The 17,306-nt window shown below is 52.8% G+C and overlaps 2 protein-coding genes across 5 annotated transcripts; one reads left to right on the plus strand and one right to left on the minus strand.

The window, feature by feature from the left end:
* Positions 1-11: 11 nt before the first annotated feature.
* INTS11 (integrator complex subunit 11) lies at positions 12-11,467 on the minus strand. 4 transcript variants are annotated; one of them, XM_007525712.3, is made up of 17 exons: positions 11,341-11,467; positions 7,869-7,966; positions 7,378-7,451; positions 6,221-6,449; positions 2,820-2,918; positions 2,704-2,738; positions 2,318-2,456; positions 2,171-2,235; positions 1,775-1,964; positions 1,604-1,687; positions 1,349-1,435; positions 1,100-1,262; positions 895-1,002; positions 746-807; positions 532-674; positions 331-460; positions 12-255 (listed from the first exon to the last, which is right to left on the minus strand). In XM_007525712.3, exons 1-17 carry the CDS (start codon positions 11,429-11,431, stop codon positions 190-192), a joined length of 1,863 nt encoding a protein of 620 aa, XP_007525774.2. In that variant the 5' UTR covers positions 11,432-11,467; the 3' UTR covers positions 12-189. The 4 variants fall into 4 exon arrangements, with proteins under 4 accessions (XP_007525774.2, XP_060055828.1, XP_060055826.1 ...); XM_060199845.1 differs by lacking the exon at positions 11,341-11,467 and adding an exon at positions 10,996-11,222; XM_060199843.1 differs by lacking the exon at positions 11,341-11,467 and adding an exon at positions 10,991-11,117.
* Positions 11,468-11,553: 86 nt separating this feature from the next.
* On the plus strand, positions 11,554-15,301 carry CPTP (ceramide-1-phosphate transfer protein). The gene is made up of 4 exons (XM_060200788.1): positions 11,554-11,634; positions 13,538-13,565; positions 13,782-13,902; positions 14,018-15,301. Exons 1-4 carry the CDS (start codon positions 11,554-11,556, stop codon positions 14,538-14,540), a joined length of 753 nt encoding a protein of 250 aa, XP_060056771.1. The 3' UTR covers positions 14,541-15,301.
* The last annotated feature ends 2,005 nt before the right edge of the window (positions 15,302-17,306 follow it).

The following is a 17,306-nucleotide window of genomic DNA, read 5'->3' on the forward strand; positions in this document are numbered from 1 at the left end:
TTGTTTCCTGAAAATTTCTGCCCTATGTATTTCCTAGAGGTACAGAAGTAGAAAATAAAGGTCAAGAAGCCCTAACTCACTTGTTTCTTCAAGCAAAGAACAGCAACAATAATGGTCTCACCCCCCAAACATGAGGGTGGGGCCATCCAGGGCTCTCACTTATGACTTGGTGGGAGCCAGTGGCCCCGGTCAGCTGGGGGCCTGGGGCAGCCCCTTCTTGAGCAATGAGGTGAGGTAGCTCCCCAGTTCTTCATCCTGTAGCAGGAGAGAGGGTGCACTTCAGCCTCCAGCCCCCACCAAGCAGCTGCCCCTCTCAGGGCCTGGCCTCACCTGGTATGTCCAGGACACCAACAGCACCTTGGTGTTGGGGTCCTCTGAGTGGGCAGCAGCTTGCACAAGGATCGACTCCACAGTCACTGAGCCATCAGGCAGGTGCTGCACACAGTGATCCTTGAGGATGCTGTAGGAGACTCAGTAAGACCCCATCCCTAGCTTCTACCCCCCCACACACCTGAAGGTGTCTAACCCCACCTCTTGAGGTGACTATAGACCCTCAGTGCCATCTCCTGCTCCTTGCGGGGGTCGTGCAGGTGCACACGACAAGTGAAGCGCAGCTGGTGCTCAGCCAGGCCCAGCTCCTTGAGTGCCTGCTCCGAGGACACGAGCCGGAAGTTCTAGGGGCAGGAGATGCAGGTTACGGGAGCCCAGGGAGCCCCTACCCCACAGGGGCTGTTCAGGCACTCACGTTGTCCTTCATGATCAGAGTACCATGCAGGAGCCGTGGCTTCTTGGTGTTGGGCAGCAGCCCTGTGGAGAGAGGAGCAAAGCAGGCGTATGGGGACTCCCAGCTGGAGGGGTGGCTGCCTGCCCTTCCCCTCTGATGTCAGCACCTACCCTGCACCATCTCCCGCTTCAGCAGTCCCAGTGAGATGCCCACAGGAATGCTGGGGCTTGTGGGCAGCGTGACAGTCTCACCGTTGGCAGGCATGTAGCAGCTGACCCCTGAGCACGGAAGAAAGTGTGGCTGGGAGGCTTGCACATGTTCCGCACAGGCAGGCCCCTTCCAGTCCCACCCTCCTCCACCCCACCCGCTGCCTACGGAACTCCTGTTCAATCTTCTGCTTCAGGAACTCCATCTTCTTGGCTTCCCCGTGCACTAGCAGCACAGCCTCTGGCTCCGCCTGGCGTACCAGCTGCATGATGCCCTTGGCATCGGCATGGGCGCTGAAGGACATGTACTCCACCTGCATCTTCACCTCCAGCTGTGGGACACAGTGCATGTGGCTATCACCAGGCCCCTTCCACCCAAGAGGGGCCCACAGATCAGGCAGGGTGGGGGAGTGGTCACCTGTCGGCCCTCCATCTCCAGCTTGCGCTGTCCACTGAGGATCTTGTGGCCCACAGTTCCCTGCACACAGTAGCCAGGCATGATGACCTGTGGGGGCAGGGACGAGGTTAGTGCCTTCTGCCACAGCTCCCCCCCTGTTGTCCCCCTCCTCTCCTTGTCCCAGCTTCTTGTAAGTGCCATACAGACAAGGCTGCTGAGATACCTGGCCCTGAGGTACCAAACCTGGAACCCGCCCCCAAGCCCCACCAGCCTCACCATGTTTTTCTCATTCCCTGCCCACTTCCGGAATATTTGCAGAGACTGGCCAGCATGCAACATTCCTGGAGTGGCAAACACCACCTGAGACACAAGTAAGCAGGCTGTTAGGGCAGCAGGCTTCCACCTGCCCTCTCCTGGATGCCCCCAGCCCCACAGCCAGAGGCCCACCATCGGTCCTGGGTTGTCAGTGAAGGCCCGGTCAAAGGCCTTGATGTGCTTGAATTCGAACATGTTCCTCTGCACAAAGGTCTTCCGGATCTTCTGGTTGGTCCAGGTGATGAAGAGCTTGTAGTAGTGGTTGGCTTTCTCTGTTAGGCCCGTGGAGAAGTAGATGGGGGCCTTGAGGTTCATGCGCTCCCTGTGGACAGTGCACAGCTCAGGACCTGAGAGCCCTGTGCCTATGTTTTCTCTACCCCCAGGGCTTGGGCAGGCCTATGCCCTCAGCCCGCCTCCCTGTGAGATGCTGGGGTAATACTGACATAGCCTTGTGGGATGGGCAGGCTGGGAACACTCCCAGATGGAGGCCCCGACCCCTGCAGCAGACACCCCCCACATAGCACACACCAGAATGTCTCCAGTAGGATGCACAGCTCCTGAGCCCGGCCCAGCGCAAACACTGGGATCAGCACCTGTAGGGGCAGGCAGCAGGGTGGCTAGGAGGAGAATTCAGGCCACAATGGAGTGCCCTGCCCCCACCAGGCCCCTGCCTACCTTGCCACCTCGCTCCACTGTCTCATGGACCTTTTTCAGGAAGTCTCGCTCCCGACAGCGCTTAGAGTCACGGATGGTGGTGGCATATGTGGACTCTGTGATGAGCAAGTTGGGGCGGCACTTGTCGATCCAGGCAGCTCTACAGCAGAGGTGGCCACAGCCAGGGGGTGAGAGTGACAAGCTAGGCCCAGCCCCATCTGGCCCTAGTGAGCACTGCCCACCCCCTCTGTGTAGGACAGAGTGCAAAGGCCTGGGGAGGAAAGGGGGCAGGCTATGCACTGCACAGAATACCTGGGGGACACTGGCACATGCTACATGGGCACCCAGTGACCACCAACTGTTTTGGGGGGGGGGCACCTGACAAGATAAGTCAGAGGCCAACTTACCCTAAGTGCCGGTCTGGGGTCATGTTGTAGTCACCCTGGCAAAAAAGGCAGCAGTAAATGAGGGTGCCTCTTCCCCACCTGGCAGCCCCTCCTATGTCTTGAGTGCTCCCACTGACCGTGTAGACCACAGACTCGGAGCCCACTTTAATCTGGAACATGGCGGCCCCCAGCACATGGCCAGCATAATAGGCTTTGATCTCCAGTTCGTCATCCACCTGTGGAGAAAGCTAGACTCAGGTGCAGGTTGTGGTTGGGGAATGAGGCAGGCGTAAGTATGGGTAGAAGGCTTTCATCATTTCCTGTTTCTCAGGTGACATCCAGTTCTTGGTGCAATATGAACATGAGATCTCAAGTTCATTTCACCATGCCGCATGAAAAAAGAAACAAAAATTAAATTAAAAATCCTTGAGGGCTCAAGTGGTGGCACAACTGGTTGAGCAAACATATTACAATGTGCAAGGACCCAGGTTTGAGCCCTCAGTCCCCACCTGCAGGGGGCAGGGAATGACAGAGGGGGAATGCAGTACTGCAGGTGTCTATCTCCCTCTGTCATTCCTTGCCCTCTAGATTTCTGGCTGTCTCTATCCAATAAATAAATAAAGATCATTAAAAAAATTTTAAATTATCTTTATTTTTTAAAAGAATTTATTTATTCATGAGAAAGATAGGCAGAGAGAGAGAACCAGACACTACTCTGACACATGTGCTGCCAGGGATTGAACTCAGGACCTCATGGTTGAGAATCCAATGGGCTACCTCCAGGACTACAATTATTTTTTTCCTTTTCTTTTTTAAATTTATTATCTTTATCTATTTATTGGATAGAGACAGTCAGAAATCGAGAGGGAAGGGAGGGATAGAGAGGGTAAGAGACAGAGAGACACCTGCAGCCCTGCTTCACCACTCATGAAGCTTTCCCCCTGCGGGTGGGGACCGGGGAGCTTGAACCTGGGTCCTTGCGCATTGTAACATGTGCACTCAACCAGGTGCGCCACCACCCGGCTCCCAATTAAAAAAAAATTTTGGGAGTTGGGCGGTAGCGCAGTGGGTTAAGCGCACATGGCACAAGGGCCAGTGTCAGGATCCCAGTTCAAGCCCCCGGCTCCCCACCTGCAGGGGAGTCACTTCACAGGCAGTGAAGCAGGTCTGCAGGTGTCTTTCTTTCCTCCTCTCTGTCTTCCCCTCCTCTCTCCATTTCTCTCTGTCTTATCCAACAACAATAGCTATGGCAACAATAACAACTCCAACAAGGGCAACAAAATGGGAAAAATAGCTTCCAGGAACAGTGGATTCATAGTGCAGGCACCGAGCCCCAGCAATAACCCTGGAGGCAAAAAAAAAATATATATATATATATATATATCCTTGTACCTTATCTATAACTATACTGTAAACCTTAAGCCTCCAATAAAGTTTATTAAAGATGGGATGGGGAGCATAATAGTCATGCAAAAGACTTCCATGGCTGAGGCTCCAAAGTCACAGGTTCAATATTCAGCACCACCATAAACCAGGGCTGCCCATTGTTTTGATTTCTCTCTATACATGTATTTCTCTCCCTCTCACATTAGAAAATATATATATATTAAACCAATGGATAAATGTAACAACAACAAATCATATAAGTAGAAAGGTATCTAGCCAAATCAAATAAGAAATATTTCTAAAAACCAATCCAAAAGAAAACAGAAGGAAAGGGGCCAGGGGGTGGCACACCTGGTTGAACGAACATGTGCGCAAGGACCCAGATTCAAGCCCCCAGTCCCCACCTGCAGGGGGACAGCTTCATGAGTGGTGAAGCAGGGCTGCAGGTGTCTCTCTATCTCTCTCCCTCTCTATCACCCCCTTCCCTTTCAATTTCTGGCTGTCTCTATCAAATAAATAAAGATAAAAAAATTTTTTAAAGGAGAGAAAATTATAGAAAAGAACATAGGAAGCATGTGGCCGGAGGATGTAGCTCAGTCCAAGTCAACCACTGGAATTAGTCTATTTGGACTGAAAGACACTAAAAGAAGGGCCTTCCGGCTGAACTAAAACAAACCTACAAAAACAAAATTTAAAAAAAAGCCACATTTGTGGTCCAGGATGTGGTGCAGTGAATAAACCGTTTCTCTCTCAAGCATGAGGTCCCAAGTTTGATCCATGGCAGCACATGTGCCAGAATGATGGCTGGTTCTCTCTTCTTTTCTCATCAATAAAGAAATAAAATTTATAAAATAAATACGCCACATTTGAGGAGAGTGGTGGCGACCAGGTTGAATGGTACATGTTACATGTGCAAGGACACAGGTCCAGGTCCCAGTTCCTATCTACAAGGAGAAAGCTTCATGAGCAGTCAGACACTGCTGCAGGTGTGTGTCTCTCTCTTCCTACTTTCCCCTTCCCTCTCAATCTCTCTGTACCCAGTGAGAGAGAGAAAGTGAGGAAGCAAGCCACATTTGAAACAAAGCGCAGGAAAGAAGATGCAGTGGCTTGGAATCTGGTAGCGCAAAGGATGTGCCACAGTGAAGTTTTGAGTGTGACACTTGTCTCCACATAAACCAGGATGACATTCTGCTTCTCCTTTTCACTCCCTTTCTGACTAATAGGGGGAAAAAAATTTTTTTTTTTTAAGAAACAAATGGCCTAGGTGCACAATGGCTAGAGCATTAGACTCTCAAGCATGAGGTCCTGAGTTTTTAAATATTTTTTATATTTACTTATTTATTTTCCCCTTTTTTGCCCTTGTTGTTTTTTTATTGTTGTTGTAGTTATTATTGCTGTTGTCGATGTCGTCGTTGTTGGATAGGACGGAGAGAAATGGAGAGAGGAGGGGAAGACGGGGAGAGAAAGACAGACACCTGCAGACCTGCTTCACCGATTGTGAAGAGACTCCCCTGCAGGTGGGGAGCCGAGGGCTCGAACCAGGATCCTTACTCTGGTTCTTGTGCTTTGCGCCACGTGCACTTAACCCGCTGCACTACCGCCCTACTCCCGAGGTCTTGAGTTTTATCTCCAGCATCACATGTGCTAGAATGATGTTCTGGTTCTCTTTCTGATAAATTAATAAGAAATAAGCATGTACAAAGACCCAGAGCAAAAAGATGAAAAGTTCCATTTCACATTAATCCCCCAATAAAGAAATAAAAAAGAAAAAGAAAAAACTTTCATTTCAAACTCTAAACAGAAGAACAGACTAAGATGAAAGCATTCCTGCAGATAAATACACTCCACAGTAACCAAAAGCTTTACCCACCCATGTATGTCTATGCTTTTATGCAGAACTGGACTCAGAGACAGTCTTTCTGATGATACCACCACCTTTGGAGTCACTCCTGCTCCCCCCTTGCCTGCACACAAGTCCTGAGACATCCAAACAGCCTGGAAGAAGACATCCCTCCAGCCAGCCCCCCACTCCCCACCCAGTCTCCTCCCACGTCAGCTTAAGTGCCCCTCTAGGGAATGCCAGCCTGGCCCTCCAGCCTCTGCCTCCTGCTGCCACCTGGGGGGGGGGGGGCTGCGGTTCAAGCACACTGACCTGGACAGTCTGGTGCAGATGGACGGCCACCACCTTCTTCATGCAGTCCTTGATCATCTGGGAAGTGAAGAAGTTTGCCTCACCCTTCTTGTCCACAGCGATCTTGCGATAGTCTTCTAGCAGGATGGGGCAGATGGCCTGGGTGGGGTGGGTCATGTAGATGGGCCCGTCATAGCCCACCATCTCGCTGAAGTAGGGGAGGGCCCCACAGTGGTCCAGGTGGAAGTGGCTGGGGGTGCAGCACAGGTCAGTGTGGGCCACACCCCCAGTCCCAGGATAAAGATCACAGCATTCATTCATTCACCATGTGCTAAGAGCACCACTATGCACCACTGACTATTCTCTGGGGAGGGGGATGGGATGGAAGGACTCTGGCCCACCCTGGAGCCGGGGCTGACCATCTAGTAGACATCAGGCAAGTGGTGGGGCAGGGCCCACAGTGAACTTCAAGCAGCAAGACTTTCAAGGGGTCTCCCAGGAATGGTGAGCAAGACCTGTGAACGAGAGCTTACTGGGAAGGTGGTGGACAGGACCAGGCTGCATCTGGGAGGCACTGGGACAGAGGAGTCATGGCTCCTAAGCCACTGAGCACCAGTTGCCCAGGGTGGGCAGGTTCTCCTGCTGGGGGCCAACAAGTGGTCAACACATGAGAAGCGTTGGGGCTAGGGGGAGGCAGACAAAAGTTCACCCAGGCTAAGAGGTGGCCCCTTGCCAGGGACAGCTGAGCCTGAGTCAGGGACCCAGGAAGCTCCTTGAGGAGAGAACTGACAGGAGGTGTGCTCTCAGCTGCAAAAAAAAAAAAAAAGGGGGGAGGACTGAGGGAGGGATTAAGGGGAGGCTCTTGGTTCGCCAGTGGAATGTGCCACCTTTGCACTGGTAGGAGTCACCTCCCTGGGGGTCTGCCATAACCCACACAATCAGGGACACACAGCATGGGGTGGTCCTGGCTCCACAGTGCTGGGACCTGCCAAAGAGCACCAGGAACACTGCCAATCACACACAACAATGCTGCCCCTGACACAGAGGGTCAGCTCTGGGGGCAAACTCGGGACAGGACAGGATGGAGCAGGCAGCTCCCTCCAGCCTCACCAGGCCCCCAGCAGCCCTCCTGAGGCTGATCATCAGGCACAGGGGAAAGAGCAGGCAGCACAGCCCACCTGATGATGACGCAGTCCAGGAAGTCAGTCAGCCGGCCATTGCGTGTAATATAAGAGAAGTCAGGGAAACGTCTCTAGAAGAAGGGAGAGAGATTTAGGCTGCAGCAAGCTGCCTGAACTCGGGTTGGGCAGGCACAACTCGGGTTGTCTGAGCCCCACATCTGCTCTGCAACAACCCCTGCCCCAGTGTGAGCAGAGCAGGCTGAGTGCCCTCCTGGAGCAGCTGGAGCACTCACCAAGACTCCACCAGAGCTCAGGACTGTGCTCTACCCAAACTAGGCCATATGCAGGGACTCACCTGACAAGCAGTACCAGATGGCAGTTGGGGAATGTGATGGCCCCATATATATCGCTTGCTGCCCACTGGACTGTGCCCACCCCTGCATCTTGGGGCCCAAGGCTTTCAGAATCCTGCTCCGCCTGGAACAAGTTGGCAGTCCCCTGCCCCTAGGGCTCTATGCCACATATCTATGCCACATGAAGGGACTCACATCATCGTTATAGCCCATGTGCATCCCACAGTCTAGCATGACGTTCTTGCCTGCGATGGAGACAAGGATGCAGCTTCGGCCCACATCCTGGCCAGCACCTGCATGAGAGGGCAGGTGAGAAACAATGGACCAGCAGTAGGCTCAAACCAGACCTGAAGCCAGGGAGGAATGGTGGCTGGGGGGGGGGGGCTCCCCAGATGCCAGGGCATAGTCCTTAGTCTCTCCCCAGGCTGCTAGGCAGATGATGCAGGCATGAGAGAAGCTGGGCAGGAACCTGACCTCCAAGCCCTCCCCAGATGCACACTGTGGCCACCTCCTTTGGGGCCTGGATGTCCAGGAGGAAAGCCTGATGACAACAAAGGACTTCCTTTCTGCCTTGAGTAATATGAGCCCATCACCTCTGTGACAACAGCAGCTAAGCTCGCTCAAGAGCTTAGCCTGTACCAGAGCAGTCAGCCATGGCAGTAGCCACAGGGCCTCTGACAGGTGAAGACCCAAACTCCCTGCTCCCTGGTATGCCTCCAGCCCGAGGCCAAGCCCACCAGAGAGGCCTTGGGATTGGCCCACTGAACTTGTAGCTCCTAAGTGTATGTGTGTGGTGGGGGCAGTGAGGGGGGTGTCTTACAGCTGTAAGCCCAAATTGTAGGTGCCAGAGCCTGACCCAAAGACACAGTAATCCCAGGAGGTATGGGGCTTGCAGAAGAAAACAAAGGAGGGGCACAAGTCAGGCAGATGGATGGTGAGCTCAAAGAAGAGACAGCACTTGAGATGAAGATTGGTGCTGTCAAGGGAAGTAAGTAAAGTCAGGAACAGGGGACACAGAAAATTCCAACACCATGATGAGAAAGTCCTCCCTGAAAAAATGACTTCCCAGAATGGGGGAAGAGAATAGTTGGGACTTGAGGAAGCTCTGAAAGGTGCTGAGCTGGGGATAGCCTGGGACTCTGCATCTCTGCATCCTCCCTGTTACTGGAGAGTTAAGTAACTAGTGATAGGGACAGCAGAGAGGCAGGTCTGCCTTGATGGTGCTGGAGCTCAAGGTGTCTAGGGGACAACTCAATGGAAGTAGCTTAATAAGAAGGGTATTGGGCAGGGGTAGACAGCATAATGGTTATGCAAAGAGACTCTCATGCCTGAGGCTCCAAAGTCCCAGGTTCAATCCCCTGCAGCACCCTAAGCCAGAGCTGAGCAGTGCTCTGGCCAAAAAAAAGAAGGGTAGCAAGTGGTGGGTAGAGAGAGGACCAAATTGTGATCTGGGAGATGGCACAGTGGATAAAGCACTGAACTTTCAAGCCTGAGGTCCCAAGTCCAATCCCTGGAAGCACATGTACCTGAGTGATGTCTGGTTCTTTCTCTCTCCTATCTTTCTCATTAGTAAGTAAAGTAAATAAAATCTTTAAAATATGTATTAAAATATAAAAAATAGGGCGGGGGTAGATAGCCTAATGGTTATGCAAAGAGACTCTCATGCCTGAGGCTCCAAAGTCCCAGGTTCAATCCCCCGCACCACCATAAGCCAGAGCTGGGCAGTGCTCTGGTGTTTCTCTCTCTCTCAAAAATAAAATAAACGGGCATATATCCTAAGGAACCCAACATATCCATCCAAAAAGATCTGTGTACACATATGTTCTTGGCAGCACAATTTGTAATAGCCAAAACCTGGAAGCAACCCAGGTGTCCAACAACAGATGAGCGGCTGAGCAAGTTGTGGTATATATACACAATGGAATACTACTCAGCTGTAAAAAATGGTGACTTCACCATTTTCAGTCGATCTTGGATGGACCTTGAAAAAAATCATGTTGAGTGAAATAAGTCAGAAACAGAAGGATGAATATGGGATGATCTCACTCTCAGGCCGAAAAGAAAACACAAGTGGAACCTGAAATGGAACTGGCGTATCGCACCAAAGTAAAAGACTCTGGGGTGGGTGGGTGGGGAGAATACAGGTCCAAGAAGGATTCAGAGGACCTAGTGAGGGTTGTATTGTTATATGGGAAACTGGGGGATGTTATGCATGTACAAACTATTGTACTTACTGTTGAATGTAAAACATTAATTCCCCAATAAAAAAAAATCAGAAAAGAATATATATATAAATTATAGTCAACCTATATCTACGGCCTTGGGAGAATCACTACAGTTTTCGGTGGAAGGGATGAGGACACAGAACTCTGATGTCAGAATGGTACAGAATGATACCTGTTATCTCATAATTTTGTAAATCAATATTAAATCACTAATAAAAAATTTTAAATCCAAAAAAATAAATAAAATAAACAAAATTAAATATATATTATATATAATTATATTATATACAAATATATATGTAATAAAAATAAATGAGAGAAAGGACTAAATGGCAAAGCAGTAGGAAAAGCACAATGATCCCAGGGAAGAGCTGTGGCCCACCACAGCCCTCTCAGCAGCCACAAGAAGCCATATGTGGCAGGTGGTAGAGAATGTTCTTGCTGACTGGCAGGCAGAGGTCTCCACTGCAGCTGCTCAGATCAGTGTCTACACTGGGACAAAACTGTGGAGCTGTGGGGGCCTTGTGTGAAGGAAGACCCTCCTGGCATATGGCAGGCTGGCAGGGTCACTTGCATTCTGAGGCCCTTCTTCACGATGCTTGGATTGTTTGGGCTTAAGCAGTTTACTTCACCCCTACACCCCACCCCCAGAGCACTGCTGAGCTCCTGCATATAGCAGTGCTGAGGAATGACCCATGGGGCCAGGTGGTGGAGCACCTGGTTGACTGCACATGTTACAGTGCACAAGAACACGGGTTAAAGTCCCCAGTCCCTGCCTGCAGGGGGGAAGTTTTGAGAGTGGTGAAGCAAAGTTGCAGGTGTGTCTCTGTATCTCTTCCTCTCTATCCCTTTCCCACTCGATTTCTGTCTCTATCCAATAAATAAAGATTTTAAAAAATAATAAAAGGAGTGAACCTGAGGCCTCAGATCCTCAGGTGAGAGAATGTTGCAGAAACCGTGTTCTACCTCCCAGGCCAAGCAGCTTGCATCTGCACCTCTTGCAAGGAAAGAAGGAAGGATGGATGGAATGTAACTAATTGTTTAATTGCTGCAGACATAAAGGAAACCGAGGGCTGCGCTGAGGGTAATCACCATACTAGTAAACGGCACGCTGCGGGTCACCCCGAGATACAAGCGGAGGAGACAGTCGCACAACCAGAAGCGCCGGCAGGAAGGCGGCCCACGTGCAAAGGGAGGTAAACACGGGCCCAGCACGCGCAGAAGACGAGTCCCCGTCCCCTCCCAAGATGTCCGGGTCCTGCGGCCACCGCCACGCCGAAGCGCGAGCACACCCGGGCCACTCGGCCCACCTGACGCTGAGAAGCCGGGTCCCGCAGCTTCGGTTCCCCTAGAGCCCGAGGAAAACGAGCGACAACGCGGTGACACGCCGGCCGCACCGGAGGCCCCGCGGGAATCTGGACGCGCCCGCCACGCCCACTCACCCAGCGGTGTGACCCTGATCTCCGGCATCCTTGAAGGCGCTAGCCCCCCCGGACAGCGAGCGGACAGCACCAGCCAGGGAGCGCCACACATCTACTGCGCAGGCGCGACCCCAATGCCTCCGACTTCCGGCGTGTCCGACGGAAACACCGGTCTCACGCCGGGATTCCTGATTGGGCAGCCGGCAGCCAATGCGGGCGGTGGGGCGGGGAGCGATGGGGGGGGAATGGCCTGGACGGGGGGGGCGCCGGGTTGTGGTGGTAGCTGCGGCGGCGCGGGGAGCCGAGGGCGTGCAGGTGAGTTGGGGAAGCGGCCGGAAACCCAACCCAACCGAACCTGCCGGCTGGCTGCGCTCAGGGTCCGGCGCGGGAGGGGCGGCCGAGGCCCCGGCTCCCGAGCCGGCCCGACCCAACCCCATTCCTCATCTTCGGGCTGCAGCTGGAATGACAGTGCTGGGACCGGGACCTCAGCTTGGTACCACCGATAGAGCCTGTCCTCAGGCTGGGCCTGCGGGACTTCCTGGACAGGCTGTGCTCCCACCCCTGGGCCCTGAGTGCCAGGGTAGGTGCCCCACTTCGGGTCTTTAGTTGCCGTCATTCACAGTGTGCCCAGGCTGCCCTCCCACCCAGCCTTGACCTTAGGATGTGGGCTACCTGAGGGAAGCCTGGCGCTGCCCTGCCTCTAGGCTGGCAGGGCAGGCCGCCCCTCAGCCGCTGTCCTTCCTTTGTTTCCAAGCCCCTGGCAGCCGCTGTGGGCAGCTAGCCTGAGCTCTGAGCAGGAAGGCCAACCCTATAAGATGTCTGGTGCTCAGGAAGGTCGCCCTGGGTGCTCAAAAATTATCTGCACAGGGGGGTCGCGCGGTGGCGCAGTGGGTTAAGCGCATGTGGCGCAAAGCGCAGGGACCGGCGTAAGGATCCTGGTTCGAGCCCCCGGCTCCCCACCTGCAGGGGAGTCGCTTCACAGGCGGTGAAGCAGGTCTGCAGGTGTCTATCTTTCTCTCCCCGTCTGTCTTCCCCTCCTCTCTCCATTTCTCTCTGTCCTATCCAACAACAAACAACATCAACAATGGCAATAATAACCACAACGAGGCTACAACAACAAGGACAGCAAAAAGGGGCGGGGTGGCCTCCAGGAGCAGTGGATTCATGGTGCAGGCACCGAGCCCAGCAATAACCCTGGAGGAAAAAAAAATTATCTGCACAGTAAACAGAAGACAGACTCCGGAGAAGGGGGATTGGGATGCCGAAGCTTCCGGGGAGACATCTTTTGAACCCCTCAACCCCCTGGGCACTGTTGATCCCCATACCTGAAGATAGGGTGAGCCCAGCTTCAGGGGCTCCACCCAGTGCCAGACATGCAAACCAACCTGTCCATGACACCGAGACCTCAGCACACACTCCTGACCTATTTTCTGAGTCACTTAACCAGGGCTGCTGTCACAGCTTCCTTCCATAGGAGCCATGGAGGGCTCCCAACACCAAGGACACAAAATGTCCCAGGCCCAGTGGGGTGAAACTTTGTCCTGAACACAAGCTGAGATATATCGAGTTCCTAGACCCTGCCCTCTCCCAACTAGATAAGAGCTGGAGCCTGCAGGATCCACTTAGTGCACTGGGGTCTTATGGAGTAAAAGGATTCAGAGTAGGGCCTCAGTGCCTCTGAGCAGCAGGTTGTCAAGCTGGGGAGAGCCTTGTGGCTGACTCCACTGTGGAAAGCTCTTTGGCCCAATTTGTCACCCTTCTGCGAGGAACATGTAGTTTTATGAAGAGAAGAAAGAGTGGTATTTGTTCATCTGTCTAGAAGCATTAGCCTCTCTGCTCTAGCTCTTGAGACAGTAGTAACAGTGAACCAATAAACAAGGGGCCCTGCTCTGGCCTTCCCCCTCCCTCTGCTGTTTTTTTTTTTCATTGCATTTCTGCTCTTTGACCTCATGTGTTGGAATTTCCTGTCTTTGTTACAATCTAGCCCTTCCCTGATGGAAAGTCACCCAGTAGGGCAGGCCCATCTCTCATGCTTCACCCAAGTGCCCAGAGCAGTTCCTGACCCTGGCAGATACTTAGCATATTTCTCTCCACCTACCAAAGTCGGACACACTCCTGGAAGAGAGACAAGCAACTGGAAAGCAGGAGCTACCCCCGTGGAGCTATCCACTGCAGACACCACACAGCAGAGTGGCTTGAAAAGGTTGGAGTGACATAGAAGGACCTTGTGGGCACAGGAGGACCAGGTCAGTGTGTCCAAGTATGTAACGCAAGCCAAACAAAGTGGGTTACTAGGGGGAGGGGGCTGACCTGGGCTTTCTCAGTGAGGAGTGATGGGACCTCAGTTGATCCCAACTACTACTATAACACACACACACACACACACACACACACACAAATAAAAAAGCTAATAGAATAAGCTGGCTCAGTGAGACAGCCCAGTAAGCACCCATGTATTACAGTGGGTGACATGGAGACAGACTTCAACCTGAAAGTAGTCCTGGTCAGCTTCCAACAGTGCTTGAATGAGAAGGAGGAGGTTCTCATAGACCACTACCTCGACGGCTGGAAGGGGCTGGTCAGGTGCGTGGGGGGACCTGCTCAGACTGAGGTCTCCTTTCTAGGGGTCCTATTCCCCAGGGGGTGGTGGGACAGCATCCCTGTGCCCCTCTGCTGAGCTGCTACCCGCTTTTGGCAGGTTCCTGAACAGCCTAGGTACTGTCTTCTCCTTCATCACCAAGGATGTAGTAATGAAGTTGCACATCATGGAGCAGCTGCGGGGTGGCCCACAGCGGGAACACTACCAAAGTCTGCAGTCCATGGTGGCCTATGAGGTGGGCAACCAGCTGGTTGACCACCAGCGGCGCTCTCGCTATGCAGACTCAGGCTGCCGGACAGTGCTGCGGCTGCACCGTGCCCTACACTGGCTGCAGCTCTTCTTGGAGCGTCTGCGCACCAGCCCTGAGGACGCTCGCACCTCTGTACTGTGCACTGATGCCTACAATGCCTCACTGGCCACCTACCACCCCTGGATCATCCGCCGGGCTGCCACCATGGCCTTCTGCACACTGCCCACACGCAAAGGCTTCCTGGAGGCCATGAATGTGGGGCCACCTGAGCAGGCAGTGGAGATGCTGGGCCAGGCCTTGCCTTTTATCGAACAGGTATACACCATCTCCCAGAAGCTATACGAGGAACACACCCTGCTGGACCTGCCCTAGGGCCTATCAAGCCAGCCAGGCAGGCTAACCTTCTCCAGAGCTGAGCTGGGCAGCCAACACGGCCACCTGTCCCTTGCAGAGCTTTGCCAGTGCCCACATCGCATGTGACTGAAGTGACCAGAGGGAGAGGGCAGGTGCTGGCTGGCTGTTATTTTGCCCGGGGGCTTCTCAGCCTCACTTCATAGGCCTGGCCTAGTGGTAACTTGCAGGAACCAGAAAAGAGGGGTAGGGGACCAGTGTTAGCACAGAAGCTGGGATGCCACCCCCACATCTGATCATGGCTAGAAGGTGCACAGAAGCCACCTATGCTGACCAATGCGCTCAGCAGCCCCAAGTCCTCTCCAGGACATCAGTCTCAGGGGTCAATCTAGGGTAACTCATCTCCATACCCACTAGCAGCCCTGGCACAGAGGGGTTTTCCAGGCATCAGCTGGCACTGTATGCTCCCCACACACCCCCTTGCTACCCACATGTATACCTCTCAGCCTTCTGCATCTGCAGCCCCAGAGCCACTGGCTCTGCCAGGCCAATGCCACCCTCTCCCACTTGATGTCCAGCAGCCACTGCCTCCTGCTTCCCCTGCCCCTTGCTGCCCTGTCCCCACAGAGCTGAGAGACCAGGCAGTGTGGCCTGGAGAAGGCCCTGGATCCCTGTGCCCATGTGTAGCACAAGTGTAAGAAGATGGTGACAATGGGGACCCTTGGAAACTAACACAGGTGGTGGCTTTTCCAGTGTAAATAAAGTCCACTTAAAGAACCAGACACACCACTCCAGAGAGCACAGTGTGCCAGCAGGGATAGGGATTGGGGGGCAGAGTGGCAGGGCCCACTGACCTCCTTGAGCTCCTTCCAAAGGCTGTTACTTGGTCCCCGGCCTCCAACATACACATTGTCTTTAGTGAGCTGGTTAGATAACAGTTGCCCCTGGGGCAGAGAGAGGGGCAAGAGCACAGTCTATGGGGAGGGGTCCATGGGGTTTCTCTTTATTATTGGATAGAGACAGAAATTGAGAGGGGAGAGTCGGGTGGTAGCACAGTGGAGTAAGTGCACGTGGTGCGAAGGGCAAGGACCAGCATAAGGATCCTAGTTCGAGCCCAGCTCCCCATCTGCAGGAGAGTCGCTTCACAGGTGGTGAAGCACGTCTGCAGGTGTCTTATCTTTTTCTTCCCTTCTCTGTCTTCCCCTCCTCTCTCCATTTCTTTCTGTCCTATCCAACAACAACGACATCAATAACAACAATAACTACCACAACAATAAAAAACAACGGCAAAAAAAGGGAAAAAAATAAATATAAAAAAATTTTTAAAAGAAAAATTGGGTGGTCCAGGAGGTGGCGCAGTGGCTAAGGTACTAGACTCTCAAGCATGAGGTCCTGAGTTCAATCCCTGGCAGCACATGTACCAGAGTGATGTCTGGTTCTTTCTCTCTCTCCCCTATCTTTCTCATAAATAAATAAAATCTTAAAAAAAAAAATTAGGGGAAGATAGAGGAACAAAGAGACAGACACCTGGTGCTGGGTAGTAGTGCAGCAGGTAAAGCACATATGGTGCGAATTGCAAGGACTGGCATGAGGATACCGGTTTGAGCCTCTGGCTCCCCACCTGCAGGGGGAGGGGTCACTTCACAGGCAGTGAAGCAGGTCTGCAGGTGTCTGTCTTTCTCTTCCCCCTTTGCCTTCCCCTCCTCTCCATTTCTCTCTGTTCTATTCTGTCGGGATCCCTTGGGGGGAACAAGGCAGGAGCGAGTTCACTAAAGGGGTCTTCTAGCATACCATGGCAGTGGACGATACACAAACCTTAGGGTACCATTGTGGAGAACAGAACATCTTTATTGATGCAGTTACAAGTTTATAAAGGGGTAGCTATGCAGGGGAAGTAGCCAGCTGGCCAATGAGGTCAATATCCCCTTACAAGAGAAAAGAGAGCAAGGCAATGAGAGGGTATGGATGGTGATGCAGGAACGAGGAAATAGAAATATAAGGAAGGCGAAGCCCACCAGAAGGAGGGAGGGGTGGGTGATGCTGCGAGGCTGATAGGGAGGTTGGAATTCCCCTGTGTACTCTGGCCACATCTCGCTTGACCACAAGGTTGCCATGCCAAGGGGAGTCTGAGAGACGAGCTTCCAGTGGGGTCAACCATCCATGCTCAAACACACATCAGACCCACACTACACAAACAACAGCGACATCAATAATAATAACCACAACAGTGATAAAACAACAATGGCAACAAAAGGGAAAAAAAAGAGAGAGATACCTACAGCCCTGCTTCACCAGTTGTGAAGCTTTCAACTTGCAGATGGGGACCAGGGGCTTGAACCTCAATCCTTGGACACTGTAATGTGTGCACTTAACCAGGTACACCACTCTGGTGGGGCTGCTCTACCATAATCATGAATAGGATACAAATGCCACAGCACATCAAATCCATAATCCGACCAACAGGGACCAGAGCCAGCAAAAGTCATGGTAGGGGACCAATAGAGAAGCAACCTGCGGTACACTGCTCCAGACAGCCAGGGTTTCCCATGTGTACGTGTTGTGTGCACACACGAGAGTCAGATAATATGTCTGCACAGCCTGAGTGCTCTGGATGGCACAGGCGCTCTGGGAGCCAAGGTGGACAGAAAACAGGCCTCCCAGGTTCAAGCCCCTGCTCCCCACCTGCAGGGAGAAGCTTTAAGAGTGGTGGTGAAGCAGGTGTCTATCTTTCCCCTTCTCTGTCTCTGTCCCTCTGTCCTCCCCTCTCAATTTCTTTCTCTTTGTGTC

This window comes from Erinaceus europaeus, chromosome 10 (genome assembly GCF_950295315.1).
Source record: "Erinaceus europaeus chromosome 10, mEriEur2.1, whole genome shotgun sequence".
NCBI lineage: Eukaryota > Metazoa > Chordata > Mammalia > Eulipotyphla > Erinaceidae > Erinaceus > Erinaceus europaeus.